At 43.0% G+C, this 27658-nt stretch overlaps 1 protein-coding gene across 2 annotated transcripts in view; it reads left to right on the top strand.

Annotated features, from left to right (window-relative positions):
- The first annotated feature begins 4709 nt into the window (after positions 1-4709).
- Positions 4710-27658, top strand: part of Vkorc1l1 (vitamin K epoxide reductase complex subunit 1 like 1) — a 44668-nt gene continuing 21719 nt past the window's right edge. For both annotated transcript variants that reach the window (XM_036172443.1, XM_036172442.1), the window contains exon 1: positions 4710-4913. In XM_036172443.1, coding sequence (XP_036028336.1) covers positions 4720-4913 — 194 coding nt within the window. In that variant the 5' untranslated portion in view covers positions 4710-4719. The remainder of the gene's footprint in view (positions 4914-27658) is intronic.

Raw genomic sequence — 27658 nt, 5'->3', positions numbered from 1 at the left:
CTGAAACTCGCTCTGTACACCAGGCTGGACTTGAACTCACAAATTTCCACCTGTCTCTGCCTCCCAAATGCTGAGATTCAAAGGCATGCACCACCATGCCCGTGTGCTCTAGGTAGTCTTTATGATGAGATCTGCTTGCTTGCTTGCTTGCTTGGTTTAAGACAGGGTCTCCCTAAGTAGCCCAGAGTGGTCTCAAATCCATGATCCTTCAGTCTTAGCCTCCCAAGTAGCTAGGATTACAGGATATTCTCAGCTGGGTATCCCAGGGTTTGGGAGATGAAAGGAGCAGGAAGTATTTGGAGGAGGAGTTCACAGTCATCTTCAGCCACAGAGTGAGTTTGAGGCCAACATGGGCTACATGACACCATCTCTCAGAAACAACAAAAGTCAAAGAAAAACCACAACAAAACAGCAAGAACAACAAAAATTTCCCAGCCAGGTGGTGGTGGTGCACACCTGTAATCCCAGCACTCGGGAGGCAGAGGCAGGTGCATCGCTGTGAGCTCCAAAGCTACAGAGAAACTCTGTCTCGAAAAATGAAAAAAGAAAAAAAAAATTCCCGAAGGACAGTCAAGATGGCTCATCAGGTGTCTGGAAGTGACTCTCATTTGTACCACGGCACATGCACACCCACACTTAGATGCATGCCCAGAGCACGTTCCAGGACAGAGAAATCCCGTCCCTAACAATCAAAACAAAAACCAAACCAACAAAACACACAAACTACCTAGAGAACTTTGCTAAAAAAAAAAAAAAAAAAAAAAAAAAAAAAAAAAAAGCACTCCTAGGCCTCTCCCCCTAAGAATTACATTTTAAATTATGTATTCCATAGTTGAAATACTGATCAGTTAAGTTTTGAATGTTTATTTTAGGTCATTGGTTCTGGAAGATTTTTAATCTCACCCAGTGCTGTGTTTCATTTTCACCCACGGAGAGGATTAAGGTAACAATAGGGAGCATTTACTGGACACTCCCATGTGCCAGGCGCCAAGCATCTAATCCTCCTTAACTCCTCTAGGTCGGTGGTACAGCCCTCCTAATTTATAGATGAAGACAATGAGTAGAGGGAGCAAGAAGCCTGCCAGGCACACAGCTAGTGAAAGGTAGGGATCTGAATCCATGCTCTTAAGCAATAGGACACTCTCTGGGATTACAGTGGTGAACCACTGCATTCAGTTCTTCAACTATTATGTGCACCGAAGCTAACCTTTTCAAAATCTACTTACTAGAGAGGTGGAGGCGAACAGTCAGAAGTTCAAGGTCATCATCAGCTATATGCTGAGTTGGAGGCCAGCCTTAGGATACATGAGACGTGACTTAAAAAGAAAAAAGTGCCGGGCGGTGGTGGCGCATGCCTTCGGATCTCTTTGAGTTCGAGACCAGCCTGGTCTACAGAGTGAGATCCGGGAAAGGTGCAAAGCTACACAGAGAAACCCTGTCTCAAAAAACCAAAATAAATAAATAAACAAAGAAAGAAAGAAAAGAAAAAGAAAAAAGAAAAAGAAGAGTGGAGGGACCTTGGAAGCAGTAGCGAGTCAGGTGTGGTGGTGCACACCTGTAATTCTAGCCTTCCCCCACTAGTCAAGCACTTTACTACCGACTACACCCTGCCAAGGTCTCCTGCTTTGTCTCTTTGGCTGTCCCTGCTTTTGAAATGGTGCTTTCTTGATCTTTGGAGGAACGGGCCGGTCCTTCGTAGAATGTAACCTGTTGAACAGCAGTGTCTCTGAGTAAAGCTTCTCCAGACGGCCTGGAGTAGGAGAATGCCCAGCTAGAGAGACGCTCCAGTATCTTCTGGCTTTTCTGCCCACTGACCCTTCCCCTCCTCTTCGCGTACCTGAGTCCCTTCAGACGGCTTTTCAGGGGGACAGTGGCTTCTTCTTTTTTTTTTTGGAGCTGAGGATCGAACCCAGGGCCTTGCACTTGCTGGGCAAGCGCTCTACCACTAAGCTACATCCCCAACCCCGACAGTGGCTTCTTATCATCTGCTCTTTTGTTGTTGTTGTTTGGTTGGTTGGTTTTTCGAGACAGGGGTTCCTCTGCATAGCCCTGGCTGTCCTGGAACTCCATCTGTAGACTAGGCGCTTATCCTCTGCTCTTAAACCTGACTTCTTTTGACCATTTCTTCTCAAGTATTGGCTTTCAAGTAGCAAGCAGATGAACTTAAGTCCTATGATACTCTCTCCTTTATTCCAAATATTTCTTCCCATATATATAAATTATATATATATATATGTTATGTGGGTGTGCATGTGTGTGTAAGAGAGAGACAATTTACGTACTTATATGTCTGGGTGAATGTACTTATTTGTTCGTGGAGGTCAGAAGAGGGCATTGGATTCCTCAAAGCTGGAGTAACAGGCATTGACAGGTGCTTGCCTTGAGGCACACACTCCAACACCGAGTGAGACTACCTTGTTTCTAAGTCACAATGTATGAAAGCGATAGGTTATCGTTTCTCAGATCATGTCACAACGAAAGACTCAGGATGAAATGATGGCTCGGTTGGTAAAAAATGCTTGCTGCCTAAGCTTGAGGACCTGAGTTCAAACCTCTGGCACCTATCTAATGTGGTTGTATATGGCTGCACCTACTCATAACCCTGGCACTGGAGGTGGGGACTGGCAGAGAGACAGATGGATCCTCAGAGCTTGGCCAGCCACAGATTCCAGATTCAGTGGGAGACTCTGCCTCATGGAAGTAAGTTGGAGGGCCATTCATAGTGGATTACACTCAATGATCTTCTTCATACCCACGCATATGTGAACACACACCCCAATCAATCGTATCATTTTTAAAGAGTCTCATCTCAGCCGGGAGGCGGTGGCGCATGCCTTTAATCTCAGCACTCAAGAGGCAGAGCCAGTCAGATCTCTGTGAGTTTGAGACCAGCCTGGTCTTTAAAAAAAAAAGTCTTATCTCATCTCTTCCCTCTCTCCCTGTTTGCTGGAGGTTCAACCCAGAGGCTCACACATACACTCTGAAAGTGCTCGAATGTTAAACTATGGCTCCCTTCTCTTTAACCCCTTACTATGTGCGAGGAAGCCAGATGCATTTCCTGGAGGTGCAAATTGGAAAAGTTGCTACTGCCCAGCAGCCAGAGAGGGCCTGCAGCCTGATAACTGCCATGGAGTAAACCTGAAAGAGGACTCTCAGGGTTTTCCCCCAGGTTTCTCTGGGGGAAAAAAAATGTTTATTCCTTGCTTAAGCTGCAAAAGATTGGGGTGATTCGTCACCTAAAGTTGTATAATTAATTGAAAAAGATTGCTTACTAATCAAAATCACTTTGTAAACCCCCCCCCCCCAAGCTTGAGAGCTCCACTGGGGCAAAAGCTAGCAATCTCCAGAAGCAGCTTGTTTCTTCATAGACACAGATGCCCTTATATGTTGTTTTTCCTTTCCAGTTTTGGCTACCAGGAAACTCAGAGTCAGTTATGGCTCAGTTTTAACGATTGTGCAAGCCCCTATGACCTGCTTATCTTTCTCCTCACATCTCCCCTTTCGTTTTTCTTCTGATTTGCCCTTTTCCATGTCTTGAGTTTTTTTGTTTATTTTTATCCTTTTTGTATGAATTTATGTTAAAGCCATATCAAATCCAAATTATAGAGAAGTATTCATGAACCCATTTAAAAATAGTTTTTTTCTCTAAATGTAAAAATAGTTTCGCATATTTAAGAAAAAAAGTTTTTCACGTGTTGAACGCAAGATGACTGGGGAAGATCATGTCATGCAAACGTTGTCTCTGGAGCTCTGGAGCCATTGGTCAGGGATAATTTGGATTGGATAAGAAATATCAAGTGATAACGACGAAAAAGAGGGGGAAAAGGGCAACTGACTGCTACCAGGGGCCAAGGGCTTGCCCAGTCATGCACAGTAAGAGCATCTTTGAAATCGATCCCTTGCAACAACCCTCCTAAGGCTAAGCCAAGCCACCTCGCGCCTCACCCCTTCCCCGGCCACACCCCTCAACTCCCCTGGTCGCGGCGTCTCTGCCCCCTTCCCACAACACATCAGAGGTTTTTACGCTCCGCCCCTTCCCTCCGCTCCCGCCTTCTCCGCCCTTCTTTACTCCGCCCTTTCTTTGACCGCTCCCTCCAGTCTGGTGAACCCTGCCTCAGTCCCGCCCTCCACTTGCGCCACGCGGCCCTGGCTGGTTGAGACCCCCGCCTCTTCCCCGCCCGCGCGCTTCCGCCCACCCCCCGCCCCTTTCACATTAAACCACGCCCACCGCCCCGGCCACGCCCCTCGCCTGCGCCGCACCGCCTCCCGGCTGTTGCGCGCTCCGCCTCCTCCCTCCACACTTAGGTGCGCTTTCCTCACCCCGCCCCAATGCCGGCCAAGCCCCGCCCCTCCGCCAGCCCTTCCCTCCCCTCAGGCCCCGCCCTCCGCATGCGCCGCACCGCCTCCCTGGCGGTTGCGCGCTCCGCCCCTCCCTCCGTGCCCGCGCGCGCGCCCTCCCCGCCCAGTCCGCCTCACTCCTCTCGGGGCGGTTGGGCCGCGCGCCTGTGGGGGCGGGGCCCGGAGGAGGCGACCGAGCCAATGGGGCGCGGCGGTGGCGGCGGCGGCGGCGGTGGCGGCGGAGGCGGTGGCGGCGGCGGCGGCGGCTGGGTCGGGCCCCGACGGGCGGCGGCGTCTGAGGTGGAGGCGGAGGGAGGCGGCGGCGGCGGCGGCGGCAGCGGCGGCGGCGGCGGCGGCGGCGGCGGCGGCGGAGGGGGGAAGATGGCGGCGCCCGTCCTGCTGAGAGTGTCGGTGCCGCGGTGGGAACGGGTGGCCCGGTATGCAGTGTGCGCCGCCGGGATCCTGCTCTCCATCTACGCCTACCACGTGGAGCGGGAGAAGGAGAGGGACCCGGAGCACCGGGCCCTTTGCGACCTGGGGCCCTGGGTGAAGTGCTCCGCCGCCCTAGCCTCCAGGTAGCCCGGCTTGAGTGAGGGGAGCGCGACGCGGGCGGCGGCGGGGGGCGGGGAGCGCGCGGGGAGCTCCGGCCTGAGCGAGCCGGGCCCGGGCCGCGACACGGACGGCGGCGGCCGGGTCGGGGGCGGAGGGCAGGCCGCCGGGATGAGGTGGCACGGTGCAGCCGGGAGGGCGCGGGCGCGTCCTGGCCGGCGTGACTTGTCTCCCTGTTGTCGCCGTGCGAGGCGGGTGAAGACCCCGGTTGCAGGGATCGGCGAAGCCAGTGTCCATCCCCGGGGTCCTCGGACCTCTGCTGCCCCGGGGCAGTGTGGCCGGATGTACGCTCTCGGGGATGGCTTTCCCTACCACCCTCCGGTGGTCCAGGACAGGTGTTTTCGGTGCTCAGGCCTCTTTGTACTCCCGTAGAGTTACAGAGAATTGGCAGCCTTCTGGAGGCGACAGTGACATTTGCGGGTAGACACGCGTTTGACCCTACTCTGGAAGAGGACAGTACCAGCACTTAACCTATCTGATTTCTTGGATTTTTCTCCCTCGTGGATTTCACGAAGTGTGCCCAGCAGGGGGAAAATGGCCAGAGTTTGGTTGTACTTTTAAGTTTGGGGTGAAAGATGCGTATGTTGTGTGTAGTGAAGATGTTTGAGGCACCTACTACGATGACTTTTATTTTGAGATCCACATTGTCCTGGAACTCATCCGAGTGTAACCACCGAATCTATTCTCCTGCCTCAGTCTCATGAATGTCGGGAAATACAAGCATGCACCACCGTGCGTGACTTAGAATGACTTTTAAATGTTGCTGATTAGTATTAACGGAACAATCCGCAAAAGATTAAATATGCACAATTTTGCCAAGCTGGTTTGTTTGAACAGTTTTTGTTTTTGAAAGTACAGTTGATATTTTTTTTCTGTTACATTTTATTTAGTGCGTTATTTATTTTTTCTAGTGTATTTCCAAGTAAATGACTTGGAAACATTATTTTACACTTTTTAAAAAGGCTTTTTTTTTTTTTAAGGGTAGCAGTCATCAAAAACAGCAAAAGTGAAAAGAATTATTGCAAAATTGATAGTTTGTAATTTTAGTAGAGACTTCCTACCTCTAATATTTGGTTGTTGTTGAGAGTGCTTAGCGCTAGAAAGATGGCTCAGCCGTTAAAAGCTAGGTTCACAACCAAAAATATGAGAGAGTGCTTAAATTTCACTGCATTTCTTTCCCTCCCTTTGATAAATTGCTAGGGAGACAGAAATATACAGCTCACAAGTTTATTTTGCCCTCCATATTGGTGGAGGAATATTTGAACAAGCTAAGATTGGAGTTTCTCTTGTATTTATTTGTAAACTTAAGGCTGTTTATCTTTTCCACTTAGCCCTTTTCATGAGCCAGGTGGGTTGTCTCATTTGCTCTTAAATGGAATTCCTGTATGTACCTTTTTACTTGAAGAATGGTTGTCACTATGGCTTCATTAAACATTTTTTGTTTTGTTTTTTTGGGACAGGGTTTCTCTGTGTAGCCCTGGTGATCCTGGGACTCACTTTGTAGATCACGCTGGCCTTGAACTCAGAGATCCTCCTGTCTCTGCTAGGATTAAAGGGGTGCATCATCATGCCCGGCTCATTAAACATTTAAAAAGTGCATTGAGGATGTAGCCACCAATTTACATTGGAGAATATATCAGTGTGACAAAGAGCTCATAGGAGTTTATTTTCATCCAAGTTAAGTGTTCTTAGACTTATTTCAGACACTTTGAGAACCACTGAGTGTATCTTTCTGTTATTGCCCGTATTTATATTGAGCTGGAGCACACCCAGTTGTGGAGGTTGGTGGACAACATGTAGGAGTCAGTTTTCCACCATATGGGTCCTAGAGATTGAACTCAGATCATCAGGCTTTGTGGCAAGCATCTTTGCCAGCTGAGCCATCTCACTGATCCCACTGAGTGTATTTTATGCACACATTTTTTTTTTAATGTTCTTTGCACTTTTGGAAAGGGTTTTTAAACTCAAATAACACTCAAAATTTGTTGAATGGATAAATACAGAATCAAAAGAATATACAGCAGCATATTTCCAGTACTTACAAACCATGAAATAAAAGTGACTGGATAATAGGCTAATATGAAATTTAGTTATAATTATACCAACTTTAAAATTTTTTTATAAGTCTATATAAAACTTTTTGGGCCTTTTACTATTTGGTCATGTATAAAGTAGTTTACTGTATGCTTAAGTTCTTAAAATTGGCTTTTCTTTAAGAGACTGTCTCTGAACCATTTGATTACTATACATTAGATATTCTCATAGTTAATAATGCACCATAAGAAAAAATTGTTTATGCTTTTTGTTTTTTGAGATAGCATCTTGCTTTGTAGTTCTGGCCAACCTTGAACTGAAAGTTGTCCTGTCTCAGCCTCTTGAGTACTGGGATAATTATAGCCTTGCATAAACATTTGTCCTGTCCTTGTTTTGTTTTTTTAATAAGACATGATTAAATGATATTTAGTAACATCAGTTAATGAATGAAAATTATTTTAAAGTACATTAGTCTAAAAATCTCTCTCTGTCTATCTCAGAGGTACTAGAGATTGAACACAGGACCTGACCAATATTAGGCAAACTCTTTGTTACTGAGTTTCATCCTAGGCCCATTTTATTTTTTGTCAGAGCCTTACTATGTAGCATTGACTGGCTTGGAATTCAGAGATCTGCTTGCCTCTGCATCCTAAGTGCTGAGATTAAAGCTTTATGCCACCATGCCCAGCATTGTTTCTTAAGGTAGATCTCATGTAACTCAAGTTAGCCTCAAACTTGCTATGTTGCAGCACAAGTTGAGGCTGACCTTGAACTGAGTCCTCCACTAATATTCTGAGATTACAGGTATGCATCATCATGCCTAGCTTCTATATATCTGTAATATATAAAGTGTGACTATAGTATGTTGTGGCTGATGTTTAGTTATATAGTGATGTATTCAAATATCTTAAATTTGCGTTGGAGAGATGGCTTACTAGTTAAGAGCATATACTGCTCTTCCAGAGGATGAATCCAGTTCCCAGCACTCATAGTGAGTGGTTCATAACCACCTGTAACTGCAGCTCTGGGGAATTCAGTGCCCTCTTTTTTCTTTACTTCCTTTTCTTTCTTTCTTTTTTTTTTAAAATGAGTCTTTTGCCTGTATACACTATATGTATGCCTGGTATCTACAAGGTCAGAAGAGAGTGTTTGGTCCCCTGGGATTGGAGTTTGAGCAGTCCATGTGGGTGCTGGGAATGAAACCAAAGTCTTTGCAAAAACATGTGCTCTTAATCGACGAGCCAACTCCAGCTTTCATACCCTCTTCTGGCCTTTGAGGACACCTGCACATATGTGCACATATCTACACATAAACGTAAATAAAAATGAAGACTTTAATATTTTTAAATTTGATGCTTACCAAAGGATAGGAAAGAAGGCATTCTAACAGGACAGACTGTATCCCATATATAAAACTATTTCAAGAATTAGCCTTTTTACTATCTTGAGGGGTGTGTATGAGTGTATTTAATGAAGATAAGGGAATTTAGACTAAGTTTGCTTTGTAGACTGATTTTCTTTTGGAATTGGGTAGTATAAACGTCTATAAGATGCTCTTGACAGTGCGGGAAAGCCCTTAAGGAGGCACTACTAGAGACACACATTAGTTCCTTTGGTTTGAAGACTGAGTGCCAGATAGCAGTAGTATTACAAGGTAATGTTAGGAGACAAAAGCTTGAGCCCAGAGTTAGAATGGATGGTAAAGGAAATTAACAGAAGAGAAGGTTCCCGAGCAGGGGTTGTTCCAGGACCGTGTTAACTCATATGAATTGCTTAAATCCACTTTATTCTCATTTCTCAATTTCTTAATTGAAATAGAATAAAGTAGGCATTAATATTAGATAGTTTTAAGGTCTCTGTGTCTAAGGCCTTTAGTATTTTGGAAAGTATAATTACATAACAGAGTAGTGCCAAGCTTTTGGATTTCAAAAGAGACATTGCCCCCAAAGTTCAGAGGCAGCAGAATTGCCAGTAACAGCAATAGCAATGGTACCAGGAATGGTGGCACACACCTTTAGTTTCAGCATTCATGAGGTCGAGGCAGGGGGAATCTGTGAGTTCAAGGCCAGCCTGGTTTATATAGCAAGCTCCAGGACAGCCAAGGCTACCTAGAAAGATCCTATCTAAGTAAACAAAAATAGTAATGCTATTGTCTGTCACTGTCATTGGTTTGTTTTCTGGTATTTTAAGCAATTTGAAAGAGTAGAATCTTTTTTGTTGTTGTTGTTGTTTGTTTGTTTGTTTTGTTTTTTCGAGACAGAGTTTCTCTGTGTAGCTTCGTGCCTTTCCTGGAACTCTCTTTGGGGACCAGGCTGACCTCGAACTCACAGAGATCGCCTGCCTCTGCTTCCAAGTGCTGGGATTACAGGCGTGCGCCACCACCATTGCCCGGCTAAAGAGTAGAATCTTAAAGTGACAGATCTTTACGTTGAATTATTTATCTTTTATTGAAATGTTTACATTAAGCATTTAATCTCCAGTACCACAGTGAAAGGACATAGAAATGTTCTGTTTCTTTGTCAGAGTTTTAGGCATGATGAGGACATAGAGGTAGTGGTAGGTTAAGATCAGAAGCATGGCTTCTAGAGTACCAGTTTAGAGCCTCCCATTCCCCCCCCCCCTTTTTTTTAAGATTTATTTATTTATTATGTATACAGTGTTCTGTATGCATGTACACCTGCAGACCAGAAGGGGGCAGCAGATCTCACTACAGATGGTTGTAAGCCACCATATGGTTGCTGGGAATTGAACTCAGGACCTCTGGAAGGACAAAGCAGTGCTCTTAACCTCTGAGCCATCTCTCCAGCCTTCACCCCTTTCTTTTGGAGACAGGTTCTCACTATGGCCCAGGCTGGCCATGAACTCATCATTGACCTCCTGCCTCTCTTTCCCTCACAGTGGCTGTGTACCACCATTCCCAGTCCAACTGTTTAACAAATTTAAACAAGTTTTCATCATATGTTCTGACTCACCTCTTGTTTTTTTGCTAAGCATTATTTCTACCGCTCCATACTTTAAGAGTTTGTATTTATATCAGTGAAACATTAGTAACTGCTAGTATGTGAGAGAACTTCCTAATTTAATGAATTCGGGTGAATTTAAGAAACAGATTGCTGTGTTGCCATTGTGTCTTGTAACAAATCTCAGAAGCAGCTTAAGCAAAAAGGGATGGAAAGACACAGAGTGAATGTGGGTGGCCACATGTAGCGAAGATGTCAGTATTTACAGGCCGTGCTTGCTCTCTGCTGGGCAATATCTAAATACTTTACATATATTATCCTTGTAACAGTCTTTTGAGCTCAGTAACTCATCATTGCTTTACAGATGAGAAACTGAGGCACACTGTGTGAATGAAACTCATTCCAGAGAGTGGAATAGTAGAGGCCTGACTAATGTCGGCAGCCTGGCTCAGGACTCCAATCACTTTACTATTTTTAAATCCTTTATTATTATTTATGTGGAGGTTAAAGGGCAACTTTGGCAGCTTTTCTCCTTCCACCTTTACAGGGGTTCTAGGGATCAAGCCCAGGTTGTTAGGCTTGTTCAGCAACAGCTTTTACCCATCTCACTGGCTAGGGTATTGCTTTTACCTCTGTTTATTTTTATTTTCTGAGATAGGGTATCACTATATAACTTTGACAGACCTAACCTCACAATCTTCCTGCTTCATCCTCAGGGTACTGGGTTTACAGGGGTGTGCCATCATGCCTAGCCTTTTACTATGGCTTTAAATTCCATTTAGATGGGATACTGATTTATAGTGGTGCCCATATTAGCAAAACTAAAACCATTAATGGGAAGTGTTCACATTTTAAAATTAGAAATGAATGTGGAAATGCCCAGGCTCTTAGTATAGCTTTTTACCTATCTACAGCAGTCTTTTTAGAAAAACAAGGACATTACTAAGAAGGTGTGGTGTTCAAGAAGTAAGTTCCTGGAGTGTGTGCCCTTTAAGCCTAGATCTGTGAAGGCCTGCCATTCGTCACACCCAGTAGTTAACAGATACTCCTGAGGATTTAGGAGGCTAACCTAGTGAAGAAAGAGAAATGCATCTAGGCACCTGCAGGGAAAGGGAAGGTTTGAATCTGTGTTGGGGTAATCCAGTAGTTCTCAACCTTCCTAATGATGTGACCCTTTAATACAGTTCCTCATGTTGTGGTGACCCCCAACCATAAAATTACATTCATTGCTACTTCAGAACTGTACTTTTGCTACTGTTAGGAATTGTGGTGTGAATATCTGTTTTCTGATAGTCTTTGGGGGTTTCCACCCATAGGTTGAGAACTACTTTCTCAGGAATGCGTCTTGTGAACACACAGACGGGATTGGGCCTTGGTTGAGCTGGCTAAATCACTAGGTAGAACTAAGACTTCACATGCAGTTGTTTCTGTATGATTAGAAACAACTCCAGAAAATGGCATTGGGAAAGGCATGAGCACTGGGAAACTGGCCATTAAAGAATACACAGCATGTGTTGTCTTTGAATGTGACAGACCTACCGCAGTTAGGTTAGGACTGAGATCTAGAGCTCCGAAAACCAGATATTCTACCATGTTCTTGTCACAGACTTGAGCACCGAGCCTTCAGTTTTTCTCCTATAAAATACTTGGGCAAGACTGCTAGACAGATATCTATCTAAAATTCATTCCTTAGAGTCCTTGTTTGGTGTCAGAATTTCACAAGTGTTTGATTCCTGTTTTAGTGTTTTAACCTTAAACACTGTAGGCATTTATATAGGCTCAAATGCATTATCATGCTAGCCTTTTGGCGTATTGGGAACCACTGATTTGTACTGCCAGGTTATCTCAATAGACTTAAACCGAGTTGGGGATAGCACTGGTCTTCAAAGAGTGCATGTCATGTCTTATGAAAGCATTTATGTGACACTGGAATGACAAAACTGGAGATGAAGGAGTTTAGTTGCTGCAAGGAGTTAGTAATGGAAGCCAAGAGGTGGTGTGGGTCTGAAGTAGTATGAAGGGTCTTGAGGGGCAGAACTAGCTCTCGTATCAGCTGTGATTGCACAAAGGTATGACTGTGATAAGAGTTGCACCTGATGTGAGGTCTGAATGAACACTGACTGCATCTCATCAAGGTCAAGTGCCTGGTTTGATAGTGAACTACTTACATCATCAAGGAGCTTGGCTGAAGAGTGCTTCCAGAAGTTTTCCTCTTTTTCACAAGGTTCTGTAGTGTATAATTACAAAATTTTTGAAAAAGTAATACAATATATTTAGAATATTTGGAGGGAAAATAAAAATAAGTAAAAGGAAGAAATTTAAATTACCTGTAATGCCACCACTCAGGATAGGCATCTTAGGAATAGTTTGTAAGTTTGTTCATATCCTGGGATTAGTTTTTGCTGTAAGGACTGGCTTTATGGTAGTAGTTTAAGAATTTGGGTAGGGCAGCAGTGGTGGCTCAGCCCTATAATCTCAGCATTTGGGGAGGTTGGGGCAAGAGGATCATAAGGCCAGCCTGAACCACCTAGGGAGACTCTTATCTCTTTATCACACACACTCACACACACACACACACACACACACACACATCGTGTTTGTAGTTGTTTGTTCATGTTAAGTTACATAAGCCAATTCAGGACTAATTCAGTCATTGATTGTGCAGTGACATGAACATATAACTACCTTATACATATGTCTTTTTATCATGATTACCACATATTTGCTTGTACTAAAACATTTGCAATTAGCAAGTATTCATATTTTTAAATAATGTACACATTTAACTTGGAGATGTATTTTATAGTTTTTTAGATAAATTTAGCCTTAATGCACTGTTTTTGTTTTTTTTTTTAAAGAACAGAATACTTATCATTTGTGGCTGTTTGTCTCTGGCGAATTATTTATTTATTTTTAATTTTTTTTTCAAGACAGGGTTTCTCTTTGTAGCCCTGGCTGTTCTGGAACTCTTTCTGTAGACTAGGCTAACTTCAGACTTAAAGAGATCTGTCTGCCTCTGCCTTCCCAGTGCTGAGACTAAAGGTGTGGGCCACCACTGCCTGGTTGAATCAGATTTGTCTTCATGCAATATGATTAAAACAGATTTGACATAGACTGCCTCAATCATCATAATTTAGGTTTTTTTTGTTTTCATCAGGAGAACTTTTTTGTTCTCACTGTAAATGTTACACATTTGGACTTAGCAAGTATACTGATTTTAAAAAAAGATAAAAGATAGGGCCAGCAAGATGGCTTATGGATTAAGGAACTTGCTTGGGACTTACATGGTGCAATTAGAGAAAAGATTCATTCGTGTTGTCCTCTGATCTCTACACACACACACACACTCCTCCACACAAATAAATAAGTGTATTTTAAAATTTAAGAAATTAAAATAAATTCTGCTTTGTTTCTCATAGATTCACAATCTACATAAAATTTCATTTAGAAATGTTTTTGTTTCATTTTTGTGTTTGTTTTTATTTTGAGACAGGAGCATAGCCCAGGTTAGCCTTAATCTCCACCATTTTGCCTCAGCCTCTCTATACAAGGACTAACAGGTGAGCTTCACCATACCTGGCCTGTAAACTTCCTTTTGTATTAGTTTCTCTACTGAAATTCCAGGAACACATTGTTGCTGTCTTGTGGGTTTTTTGTTTTTGTTTTTGTCAACCAAAACATTATTGTATTTGAGAAGTAAAATAGTAGAAAATCTATGACAAAATAATTAAATTGGATAGTAAATCAACATCACTGTGTTTAGAATTTGATTTATTTCTAGTGGGGCATGGTGGTGCACGTCTTTAATCCCAGCACTCAGGAGGCAGAGGCAGGTGGATCTCTGAGCTCCGAGGCCAGCCTGGTCTACAGAGAGAGTTCTGGTACAGCCAGAGCTACATAGTGAGACCCTGTCTCAAAGAACAAACAAAAATAATTTGATTTATTTCTGTACATTGCGCATGTAACAGAGTGTCAGTACAACTCAACCAGGGTTGAAATCTTGGCTTTATCTCTTCCTCACCGTGTTTCTGTTTCCTCCTTTACCCCATGAGGGAAATAAGAGTGTTATCTCATAGTTGTTGGGACTGTGAAGGGCATTAGTTAGTGTATGTAAACTGTCTAAGGACAATGTCTGCATAAAGCCTTCATTATAATAATTATTTTAGAGCATACTTGAGTCTTATGTGTATTTAATGGTTTTCTTCTCACTAACACACCACAGCTATTTTCCCTTGTCACGAAAAGTCACACCAGTAATGTAAGAGACTGTCAGGAACCTTGTACTCTTGCCAGTATTGGGCAGTCTCACTTTTTAGTTTTTTGCCAATTTGATACATGAAAAATGTTATCTTATTGTTCTGATTGGCATTTCTCCCTCCCCAAGGATCTATAAGGCTTAATGATGTTTTTAAGTCTATTTTTTAATTTTATGTATATGTTTTGCTTTTGAGTATGCATATCCAACTGTGGTGCCAGAAGAGGGTGCCGGATTTTCTGGAACTGTAGTAACTGATGGTTGTGAGCTGCCTTGAGTGGCTAGGAACTGAACATGGGTCCTATGACAAATTGTCATATTGTACAGGCTGGCCTGGAACTTGATATGTACTTGAGGATAACCTTGAAAGTCCTTCTGCCTCTAACTCCTGAGTGCTGTGGTACAGCTTATACTAGCAGGCCAGTTTAGGCTGTACTGGGATGGAGCCCATGCTTAGGCAAGTACTCTGCCAGCTGAACCCAGCTTAACGAGTTTTGTTTTTTGAGACAGAATTTCTCTGTGTAACAAGCTCTGGCTGTCCTAGAACTCACTTTGTAGACCATGCTGGCCTCAAACTCACAGAGATCTACCTGCCTTAGCTTCCAGCTTGATGATTTTTTAAAAAACATTTTTATTAATTGTACTTTACAGGTTTTTATAGTTTTTTTGTTTGTTTGTGAATATGGCTTGTATAGATCTTAGGATTTTTGTGTTGATTTGGACCTCCTGTAAATATTTAAAGGGTTTGAATGTTTCACTGTTTTTGTAGTTCATTTTTAGGTATCATTGTAATTTTTATTTTTATTTTATTTTATTATTGTTTTTAATGACATGGCCTCACTATGTAGCTTTAGCTGGATTGGAACTTACTGTGTAGACCAGGCTGGTCTTGAACTCACAGAGGCCCACTTGCCTCTGCCTCCTGAGTACAAGGATTAAATGCCTGTGCTACCACACCCAGTAACTATATGGATTTGCTGTGGTAGCACACCCTTTTAATCCTAGCACAGGGGGAGGCAGAGACAAGCAGATGTCTGAGTTTGAGGCCAGCCTGGTCTACAGGTCAAGTTCCAAGACATCCAGAGCTACACAGAGAAAACTCTGTCTCGAAAAACCAAAAAAGAAAAAAATGTTCGTAATTTTATCTTGTGTGGAATTTACTTTTGTGTTTAGTGTTAAGTATAGATCTGGCTTATTTTCTTCTAAAGATAGGCTTTTGCCTAACTCCCATTTTCTTTCTCTCTCTCTCTCTCTCTCTCTCTCTCTCTTTCTCTTCTCAAACCAGAGATTCTCTCCTTAACTTTCCAAGTGTTGGGATTATAGGCACATACCCCCATATACTGTACAGATTTGCCTGTGTTTGACATGGTACAGACTTTCCTTGATAAGACCTCTTGTTCCAGAAAAAATGTTTTATCTGTATTTATTCAATTTTCACAGTTTCTTGGACCTCTATGACTGTACATAGTCAATTTGGTATCTAATAGTGTAAATGTGCTTGTTTTCAGTATTTTCTGAGCTATTTGCGTGCATATATTGTCATGGGAATCTTTGATCTGGGTTCTAAAAATGTCCCTTTGAGGATTTTGGTTAGAAATGTATTGGCTTTTTAGATGACTTTGGAAGGAGTCAGTTTCTCCCTTTTTTCCAACCAATCCTTTCTTAGAGTGCATCTTCCTATTCTTAAGTTGCTTATTTGATGCCTTTTTAATATAGATTCCCTTTATGGTTTTACTTCATTCTTAAGTAAATGTATTAAAAAGATAGCTATTGCCGGGCATGGGGTAGGGGGTAGGGGATGCCTTTAATCCTGGTGCTCAGGAGGCAGAGGCAGGCAATCTCTGAGTTTGAGGCCAGCCTGGTCTACAGAGCTAGTTCCAGGACATTAAAGGAGTGTACCACCTGTGATTCTTTCTTAATGTCATTCATATGATTAAGGACTATTTCATCAAGTTGATAACTGAACATATCCTTTTTTTGTTGAATATTAAGGATAGTTCCAAGTTTTTGTGTATGTTTTTGCATGTGTATGTGTGGGATACGTGCATGTAATGTGTGTTCACATATGTGGGTAGAGGCCCAAAGTTCCTGTTGTTTCTTCCTTAATTGCTCTCCACTTTATTTATTCAGGCAGGACAACCAAGTCTGGAGCCTTTCACTCTGGCTAGTCTAGTCCCAACAGTCTCCTGTCGCTGGGATTGCAGGGACCACCATCTTTGCCCAGCTTTACATGTGTTCTAGGGATACAGACTTAGCAGATAAAGCACTGCAAGTTCTCTGTCTACTGACCCATCTCCATAGCCTCACTTCCAAGTTTTGACAGTGTAAAGTAATATTGTGCTTACAAGTTGGACTTTATTTTAAACTGTCCTAGAAGAGAAATCATCTCAAAAAATGGAAGCCGGGCGTTGGTGGCTCATGCCTTTAATCCCGGCACTTGGGAAACAGAGGCAGGCGGATCTTTGTGAGTTCCAGGAAAGGTGCAAAGCTACACAGAGAAACCCTGTCTGGGGGGGGAGGGGGATGGAAAAGAAAGAAGAGTCTTTAGGTAACCTGGGATGTGAGCAGTGCACACTGTGTTAGCATGTAAGGAAGAGGGTGCCACTGCTGAAGAGGTGTGTCCTTTTCCAAATTCAGCCCCACACGCCTCCTCTTGTACTCCTTTCCATGTGTTTAGATCATCTATACTATTTGTGAAGTTTTGTAAAAGTTTACTGAAGAAGTGCCAGGGCAGGTTTGGTGGTGTGTGACTTTAGTTCCATCTACTTGTGCTGAGGCCCAGGGTCTTAGAATTGCAGAACATAGTGGGACCCTGTTTTAAAAAAGAAAAGAAAAGCTGAGTGGTGATGACCCATGGCTTTAATCCCAGCACTCAGGATGCAGAAGCAGGTGGGTCTCTTGAGTTTGAGGCTTGGTCTACAGAGTGAGTTCCAGTTCTGGGACTCTATAGAGAAACCCCATCTCAGGAGAGGGGGGGTTACTCCCCAAATCCGTGGCATTAAGAATATGAATTCTGCTGGGTGTGATAATCCCAGCACTAGGGAGGCAGAGGCAGGGAAATCCCGGTTCAAGTCCAGCCTGTACCACTGAGAGTTCCAGGACAACCAGGGCTACACAGAGAAACCCTATCTCTAAAAACAAAAGCAACAACAACAAAAATTATGAATTCATGTGCTGATGGATCAATTGTGTTTTGTTGTTGTTACTATATTTTGAGACAGGGTTTTGCTTTATAGCTCAGGGTAGCCTGGAACTTGCTGTATAGCCAAGGCTGGCCTTGGATTTATCCCCCTGCCGTCTCACTGATCCTGCTTTGTTTGATTTTTAAAAATTTTATATATATAAATATTTTGCTTGCATGTATATATGTGAACCATGTACATGCCCTGCACCCTTTGAGGCCAGGAAAGGGTCAGATCTCCCAGAGCTGGAGTTACAGATATTTTGAACCACTCTGTGGGTGCTGGGTACTGAATCTGTGTTCTGTACTAGAGCAGCAAGTATTCTAAACCGCTGAGCTATCTATCTCTCCAGCTTCCCCCATCCCCGCCCTGCCCCCAGCCCCACCCCCTGTTTTATTCTTAACTAAGACTTTGGCACCAAACTTTAGGACAGAAGACTGGCATGAGCTCAGCTGGTACATGTAGAAATGGTATTTTTTAGACTCTAAGTTAAACTTAAATTATTCAAACTACTAAAATACCGTGAGGTGAACTATCTCTAATTTTCAAATATAACTAGATCTTCCCTGGAGATCTGAGCAAAGCCTGATTTCAGTAGGTCCTGTCACCTACCCTGGGGCATGTAACCAGAGGAGCCCATTTGCCTTGGCTGACTGCTGACCTGCGTTGGCCACCTGCCCCCAGCCTGTTCTGCACAAGTCATAGCCTTGGCCCTGGGTGTCCCCTGGAGAAGAGTGTGTGGGGGGGTGGTTGTTGAACCTTCTCCTGCCAGTTCAGACACATGGAAGGAGCAGAAAAGTGAGCCATTCCCTGCATGCTGACCTTTTAATGGTGACACTGTCCAGTGGCACAGACTTGGTGCTCAGAAGGTTGCCTTCTCCCTCCTTGACAGAGCAGAGCAACTCAGAAATCCTCGAATCCATTCTCAGAAGCAGCTGTTTCCTGGTGGGATGCTGCTTGTCTTGAGTCAACCAGAAAGGGTGGAGTAGAAACTGGCTTGTTGAGTATTATCTGTAATCTGCATCCTCTCTAACTAAGTAAGTAAGCATCAACCTGAAGAGTGGCTTTCTCTTGCCATGTTATCTTGCTTAATGGTTCATGATGTGCTCCTTATTTTTCTCCTGCCACTTGGTCCCTTCCCTTCTTTTCTTATTAGCCTGCTCTGGTCTGGCCATTAAATGTTGGTGTGGATTAGTTCTGGGCCCTCCAGTGACTGTTTGCTCTTGACAGTCATCTCTCTATAGGTTTGTTTCTAACAGGTTCACTTAGAGAGGAATCCAAAGGTTGTGTCTCCACCTGTGGCCTCTCCTCTGAGCACCGATCTGCATGTCTGTTTTCTTACTGGACATTTCTGCCTGTTTTTTTAAAGTACTTTAAATTCAGCATGCTCAAGATTAGTTCATATTCTTCTCCTGAAAGTGCTATCAGTGAAGGGCATCACTTCACAGGCTGTTGCACAAGTTAGAAGCCTGTGGCTTGTCTGAGGCTCCTTCTCTCCCATAGCGAGTGTAGTTGAGTCAGCAAGCCCAATAGATTGTAAACGTCATTGACCTGTGCATCTTTCCTATATTCGTAAAGCATAATTATTCCATAACCAACAGTCAGATCAGTAAGAACTGACCTCTAGCTCAAAATGGTATCTGTCTTAATTTTCGTGAGAACCACTTTCTTTTTAGCCAAGAGTCATCCAAACTTGAAAATCTGGTGCTTTTTTTCTTCTGTTGTTTTTGTTTACTTGCTTTTTGCTTTTTGTTTTGTTGCTTTTTGATTTATTGAGATAGATCCTCTTTACCCTACCTGGCCTGAAACTCAAAATGTAGACCAGGCTGGCCTTGAACTCACAGAGATACACCTGCCTCTGCCTCCCTGGTGCTTTGATTAAAGGAGTGTGCCACCACACTCAGCTTCTGTTGATTGTTTTTTCACAGCCCAGGTCTTTTATTTCCTTTTGTTCATTAAGCCATGAATTCATAGGTAATGACCCCGGTATTTAGGCTATTTTCCGCTGGTTCTCACGAAATGTTTTTCTGGGTGGAGAGCCTGGTGCTTCAGTTGAACCTGGTGCCTTTCTTCACCCCTCCCCTGTTTTTCTCCTAGATCATTTCCTCATTTTCTTTGACCTGTCAGAGAGCTGTCTCTGCCCTCAGAGGGCTGTGTTTGCTCAGTCCACACATGAAGTCAGTCAGTCTCTCTCTCTCTCTCTCTCTTTTTTTTTTTGTGGAGCTGAGGACCGAACCCAGGGCCTTGCGCTTGGCTAGGCAAGCACTCTACCATTGAGCTAAAATCCCCAACCCTCATGAAGTCTCTTGACAAGAGTTGTGCCTTTAACTTGCAGTGCCCACAGCATGGTGAGTGGCACGGTTGTCTCGGATTTGTATGTGAACAGTAGGGACCATTGCTTGTGAACAACACCCATTCCCTTGATGTTGATAGCTTTCCTCTTCTTGTATGTTCAGACGCGGGTGGCCAAAGGAACACCTCCATGTTTTCTGAAGGCCTAGAGAACACAGAATTGGCGACTCTCCTCTTTTTCTACGTGTTTGTCATTCTGGTGCGTTTCTGGAAGATGGCTGCTCAGCTGAAGGGCAAATTTCTGAGATGGTCTCACGGAGTAGCCTAGGTTTGTCTTGACCATGAGGTCTTCCCTTTTCATCTTGAGGCTCTCAAGTTCCAGGGTTATAGGTGTGTATCATCATGCCTTGATCATTTGAATTTTATTAATGGAAACTTTAATTTTGTTTTCTTTATTCTCTGCCTTCACTCAGTGACTTTTTTTTTAAAGAGAGAGAGAATGCTAGACAGACAGACAGACAGACATGGTCTCACTATGTATAGCCCTGCCTGGCCTGAAACACTATGTAGACCAGGCTGGCTTTGATCTCAGATCTGCTGAGTGCTGGGATGTAAGGTGTACATCACCATGCTTGGCTCACTCAGTGAGTCTTTGTGAGATTTTGTGTTTACATACTTGTTAATTAGTCATTGCTGGATAAAATTCTGTTAATTTTGTGCTTTCTGTGTCTGGGTACTTTGCTTCCATGTATGTCTGTGCACCACATGCATGCCTGGTTCCCACGGAGGCTGGAAGAGAGTGGTGACTCCTCTAGGACCAAAGTTACAGACAGTTGTGAGTCACCAAGTAGGTGCTGGGTGCCAGTGCTCTTAACTGCTGAGCCATCTCTCTAGCCCCTCATCCATTATTTTTTTTATGGCTATTTCAGTTGCTCCCATTTCACAGCAATTATGAACACTACTTGTATGAACATTTTTGTGTATGTTCACTGTTAGTTGGTAATGTCAGACCAGGTAACCAGGGGTTGCTTTCAATAGATTTCTGCCAATAATATGTTGGAGGGAACTCCTGTTTGTTCTTACAAACCCTTGAAACTGTTGCATTTTTAAAGATATGTTTCATTTTATAAAATTTAGGGGGTTGGGGATTTGGCTCAGTGGTAGAGCGGTTTGATCCTCAGCTCCCCCCCAAAATTAATTAATTAATTAAAAAATTTAGGCATGTGTTCATGCGTGTGAGCATGCATGCTTGTATCCTCACATGATCTCTTGTGAATGCAGTGCCCTCAGAGGCCAGAAGTGTCAGATCCCGCTGGAGCTGAAGTTACAGAGATTGTGAGCCACCCAGTGTGGGTGCTAGGAAGCAAACTCAGATCATCTGCAAGAGCAGTGCGTGTTCTTTACCTCTAAGCCAACCCCGTATCAGTTTTGTAAAATCATTATTACAGTGCTGAGTTGAGTTCTCTTGTCTAATTATACTTCCTTCTTATTTGAGTGCTGGTTCTGAGAGTTTGGCTGTTGTGAACTAAGCTGCTGTTAACAATCACATGCAAATCTTTTTACGTACCTTCTCATTTCTCTTGGGTATGTCTTTAGGAGTGGTTTTCTGGGTCAGAGAGTGAGTGTTCGTGAGAAACTATAGAACAATTTCCCAAAGTGATTGTACTATTTAACACTCTTTTTTGGTTTTAATTTGCGTTTCCCTGATTACTAAAGAAATTGAGCAGCCTTCTACATGGGCTTTGGCTGTTTGGATAACTTCATTTTGAAAGATTGATTAAAATCTTTTGCTTATTTTTCTAGCAGGTGTTCTATCATTGTTTCACTCCCGTGTAGGAGATACACAGACATGCATATAAGTACCCCACACATTCACATACTCACTCCCCATATATGGCTTTGCCTTTTCTTTATTCTTGAAGATAACCTGAAAAAGACACCCCACCCCCTGCAGCTCTAGGCATTGAACCTAGGGCTTCACCCAGTGCTAGGCAAGTGCTTTACAACTGAACTACATTCCCAGCCCTCTTTTTACTTTGAGATGAGCTCAGCAAGTTGCTCAGGCTGGTTTGGAATTTACTGTAGCCCAGGCTGGCCTTGAATTTCAGTCCTCCTCCCAAGTGACTGGGATTATAGGCTTGTGCCACCCGGTCTTTTTAGAAGACGGTCTCATTTAGCCGAGGTTGGCCTTGAAGCTCCCGTCCATGTGTGTCCGGTGTTGTGTCCCATATTCCCCCCCCTCCCCGTGGGATGGGATGACAACTTTGCTTTTATGTGTATGTTGCCACTCTGGACTTGTAGAAGTTAGATGGGAGTCACCTTTTAGGACTCAGGGATCCAGCCAAAGTTGTCTGGTCTGATTGCATATGCCTTTCTGTCTGTTGAGCCCTCTTGCTGGTCCCCAGCTAGAAATTCTTAATATTGTAAGATGGCTTGCTTATTTGTTTGTTTGTTTATTTATTTATTTATTTATTGTGCATTGTTCTGCCTGCATGTATGCCTGCAGGCCAGAAGAGGGTACCAGATCTCGTTACAGATGGTTGTGAGCCACCATGTGGTTGCTGGGAATTGAACTCAGGACCCCTGGAAGAATAGCCAGTGCTCTTAACCTCTGAGCTATCTCTCCAGCCCTTTTGGTTGTTTTTGAGATAGTCTTACTATATAATATAGCTTAGGCTTCTGAGTACTGAAATTGCAGGCCTGGGCTGTCACATCCAACTAATTAATTCTTGTATTATCAACATTCCCCTTTGAAATGAAGAGTTTTTAGCTTCTAATTGTAAAGATATTCTGTATTATTTTCTGTCTTACTGTTTTCATCTAGGTAACAATTTATAGGATTTATTTCCCCTTTTAAAAAGACTTTTTTGTTGTTGTTAAGAGAACTTTAAAAAAAAATTTAAGCCGGGCGGTGGTGGCACATGCCTTTAATCCCAGCACTCAGGAGGCAGAGGCAGGTGGATGGATCTCTGTGAGTTCCAGGCCAGCCTGGTATACAGAGCTTGTCCAGGACAGGCTCCAAAGCTACAGAAAAAACCTGTCTCAAAAAACAACAACAAAAAAATTTAATTATGTGTAGGTGTGCATATGTCTTCTTGTGGGTATGGGTATGTGCACATGAGTGCAGGTGCCAAGGAGGCCAAGGTGTTGGATTCCCCCTTGGAGGTAGAGTTACAGATGGTTGTGAGCCAATAATGTGGGTGCTGGGAACCAAACTTGGGTCCTCTAGAAGAGCAGTAAGTGCTCTTAACCTTTGAACCATCTCAATAGCCTTTCTCCTTCCCCCTTTTTAAAAATGCCTCTTACTGTGGTTAACCCTGAACTCATAGTCCTCCTGTGGTGGCCTCCTAAGTTCAGTGTCGGAATTACAAGTGTGTTCTTGGCTTATTTTTATTTATTGTTTATTTATTTTGAGATAGGGTCTCTCTCTCTCTCTACATAGCCCCTTTGTTCTGGAACTCAGCATGTACACAAGGTTGGCCTTGAACTCACAGAGATCTTCTTGCCTCTGCCTCCTGACTGCTAAGATTAAGGGCATGTGCCACCACGCCTGGCTTTTCTTTTCCTTTTCTTTTTTCCCCCTTTTGAGACAAGTGGAAATCTTTTTATTTTTATTTTTATTGATAGTCAACTGTTTTTTTCTATATTGTCATTATTGATATATATATATATATATTTTTTTTTTTTTTTTTGGAGCTGAGGATCGAACCCAGGGCCTTGCGCTTGCTAGGCAAATGCTCTACCACTGAGCTAAATCCCCAACCAATGTTGTACAATTTATTAAGAAAATCATTAGTCTTGCTCTGTAGAGCCATTTTTGTCATAAATCAGGTAAATTTATAACCAAGGCTATATCTGGACTTTTATTTTATTCTTTTTGTGATTTCATTCTTTTTGAAATTGGGCCAATGTTTTATGTTCTTAAGTACTCTATTTAAAGAGTTCTCAAAGTGTAAGACAGGGTTCCTGAGACCATTTCAGAGACTCTTCCAAGTCAAAGTAATATACATAGGGTCCTAGTTTGTTTCTTTACTGTGGTAAAGACCATGACCATGGTACCAGATATTAAACCTAAGGCTTCATACATGCTGGGCAGGTGTACTAATTAAGCCTCATCTCCCGCCTTCTTTTTTTAGCCTTTATTTTGAAGCAGAGTCTCATTAAGTTGCCCAGGGCCATGAACTAATTTGCAGCCCAGGCAGGCCTTGATCTTCCTGCTTCAGTCTTCAAGGAGCTAGGATTATAGTCACTTAAAGATGATTAAGCCCCACCCAACTCCCCCTCCTTTTTTTTTTTTCTGAGTGTTTCATCCACAGTTGATGAAGATGCTGAACTTACAAGGGCCACCTATACACCAGTAAAAATTGTATTTGAAAAATGCTGCTCATGAATACAATAACTTGAATAAATCTACTTTTTGTTTCAGTAATTCTGTTGTAGGCACATGTACAATGTTTGTATTCAGATATTTAATGCTGCATTGATAATCGTAAAAGTTGGGACAAAACCTAATTCCTGTCAGTAAAAAACCAAGAAAATGATTTAGTCATATGCTGAATTAGCTTTTAGAATGAGGGTGGTAATCCTATATGAATCTAAGATACATTAAATGAAAAGATGAAAGTACATGAACAATATATAATGTACATGTATGTGCTGTTAATAAGTCATATACTACTATGTAGATTTATTTTAAAGACAAAAGGTATTCTTTTTCTCCCTTGGGACTTCTCATACTCATGGGAGTTCTTACTTTTTCTTAAATTACATTCACTCGGTTTTTTTGAATGATGTGCAAGCATATCTAGATGATCTTTGAGGGAGTAGAATGTATTATAGAAAGGTTTTTGGAACTGGCTGGAAGGCAGAATTGAAAGATATTTTCTCTGTATAATATTTTTTTTTGTTGTTTTGTTTTGTTTTTGAGACAGGGTTTCTCTGTGTGGCCCTGGCTGTTCTGGATTACCTTGAGAGGTAAATGTGGGAGAATCAGGATTTCACATAGTTAAGATCAGGACTGACTGCTACATAGTTAAAGACCAACCTAGGATACTTGTGGCTGTCTAAAGAAAACCAAATTAAAAAAGAAAAACAACCTAAGTAATAAAATAAAACATGAAGACTTGAATTGTGAAAAAAGTTAAAAATAGGGGTAAAATATACACAGCAAAGCTTATTTAGTAATTGCCTTTCTTTTGGGGTGGGGATTTGAGACAGGATTTGTCTGTGTAGTCCTGGCTGTCCTGGAACTTGCTCTCTAGACCAGGCTGGCCTTGAACTCATAGAGGTCCACTGGCCACTACCGACCAGTTTGTCTTTTTGTGAGTAGTGTTTGTTTTGTTTTGTTTGGAAAGAAGGTCTCATGCAGCCCAGGCTGGCCTCTGTCTCCTGATCTTCCTGCTTAGGAGTGCTGAGATTATATGCATGTGTACCACATCCAGCTGAATAGTTTACTTTACACAGTGCCTCAGACTTCATCCATACTTCATTCACAATGTTTGAATTCTGTACTTTGTTCATTTATTACTTCTTTTTAAAATAACATAAAAAGATATCATCATTCAGAGCTGGGCTAACCATGAGGTTAAAAGTTGGTAGCTGGTGTTCATTATTCAGCTCAACCAATATTGATTGTCAAGATGTTTGTCAAAATAGCTTTGTGTCTGAATGCTGTTTGAAGCCTGATTTCATTGTGCATTTTCCTTTATCAGTAGGCACCACACAGAAATGTAGGCTTGTGTCCCCAGCCTCTGAACCCTGCTCAATAGTTTTTCCTCTGGGCTTATTTAGCATTGGCACTGTCCTCAATATCTACCTCTTTCTCCCCATACAGTCCTGTACACCAGGGTCATTGCTTCATATTTGATGATTTCTCTTGAATCTCTGACCTGGAAAAAGCGGCTTTTCAGTACTACTCTGAGAACACTCTTCAGTACTTGCTACTGTGAGCCCCCTCTGCAGTATTTACTGTTTCCTGTGAATTGTTAATGGGAAGTTTGGGCTTTCGTTACCTTTTTAATTTTTGCCTTTCATGACATTCAGTTCTCATTATGTAGTCCCCTCTGGCCTCAAATTATGATCTTCCTGCCTCAGCCTCCTGAGTGCTGAGATTCACAGGCATATACCACCAAACCTGGCTACAGTAGGATTTTTGAGTTGGTGTGGGAACAAAGGAGAGAGTTGAAATGATTGAGGCTTATTGGAGGGCTATGCATCATTAGAATGGAGGGGGTCATGAAGGCTGTAGGTCAAAGGTATGTGACGGTTTCAGAAATGTCAGTTAGAGAGAATGGTTTGCAAAACCAGCTACAACTGTGAGCTGTGGTTGATGTCTACACACTGTGCTCAGGAGGCTGAGGTAAGGAGATCATGCTGCAGATTTAGACCAGCCTGGTCTTCGTGGTTTTACATAAACACACACACACTCTCTCACTCTCTCTCTCTCTCTCTCTCTCTCTCTCCCTCTCCCTCTCCCTCTCCCTCTCCCTCTCCCTCTCCCTCTCCCTCTCCCTCTCCCTCCCTCCCTCTCCCTCCCTCCCTCCCTCCCTCCTTCCCTCCCTCTCCCCCTCCCTCCCTCTCCCCCCTCCCTCCCTCCCTCCCTTCCTCTCCCCCACATATACATCTCATTTTCTTTGTGTATACGCTTGTATTATAAGAATATGGAAAAAAGATTGCCATTTAAAAAATACCCAGAAAAGCCGGGTGGTGGTGGTGCACCCCTTTAATCCCAGCACTCAGGAGGCAGAGGCAGGCGGATCTCTGTGAGTTCGAGGCCAGCCTGGGCTACAGAGTGAGTTCCAGGAAAGGGGCAAAGCTACCTGTCTCGAAAAACAAAAAACAAAACAAAACAAAAAACCCAAATCCAGAACAGGTATTTTTTTTTGTCTTGGTTTTTCAAGACAGGGTCCCTGTGTACCCAGGCTGTCTGTCCTAAAACTCTCTCTGTAGACCAGACTGGCCTGGAACTCGGATCCTCCTGCCTCTACCCCCTGAATGCTGGGATTAAAGGTGTGTGCCACTACTGCCCAGCTGGGTTGTCTTTCTTAACATTGGAATGGAATTAACTTCTAGTTATTTTTCTGTTTATACATGAATTAAAAGGATAGATTGATTTTTAAAACATAGTAGATTACATTCTAAAGTTTTTCTCCTCTGGGTTGTTGCTAAGTGAAGAAATCCAAGGCACTGTGGCACTATAAAGGAGAGGCAGGAGAAATGTCAAGGAAACAGGAGGAAAGTTGGGTTAGAGATTACAGAGAGGAGGTGTTGAGTAAGACAAAGGCTTTAGACATGAAATGAAGGCATTACTATTTTGTTTACAATAGTCTGTCCGGCTGTAGTTTGAAAACAAGAGCTGGATTTAATCCCCTGGCTTAGTTTCTTTTCCTGTAGCTGTGACAAAATATCCTGACAAAAGTGACTTAAGTGAGAAAGGGTTTATTTTAGCTTTAGTCTGCAGGGGCTTGAAGCAGCTGTCAGAGAACAATGGATGCCTGTGCTCAGCTTAGTCTTTCCATTCTATAGAGCCCAGGGACTGATCCCACCTACAATTAAGATGGATCTTCTCACACCAGTCAACTTAGTCAAGATGATCCCTCACAGGCATGCCCAGAGGCTCATCTTCCAGGTGATTCTAAATCCTGTGACATTGACCATACTAATAATCAGACATTGATTATTATTATGGCTCAGAGGGTGAAGGTTCCTGATGACCTAAGTTCAATTCCTGGGACCTACCTGGTCAGAGTAGAGAACTGACTTCTGCAAATTGTTCTCTGACCTCCACACCTGTACCCCTCCCCCATAAATAAATAGTAAATAGGAAAGAAATGAAACCAGAAAACTGGCTTGGGCATAGTGGCCCTTCTGTAATGCCAGTACTTGGAAGGGTAGGAGAGGAAGAGCTTCTCAAATTGGAGACTGTCTCAAAGAACAAATCAGATGTTGTAAACAGTTGTGAGGGTGAGGCCAGAGCATCACCACACCTT

This window comes from Onychomys torridus, chromosome 22 (assembly GCF_903995425.1).
Source record: "Onychomys torridus chromosome 22, mOncTor1.1, whole genome shotgun sequence".
In the NCBI taxonomy this organism is placed as follows: Eukaryota; Metazoa; Chordata; class Mammalia; order Rodentia; family Cricetidae; genus Onychomys; species Onychomys torridus.
Note: the sequence above shows the minus strand (reverse complement) of the source record. Positions and strands in the feature narration are given on the sequence as shown.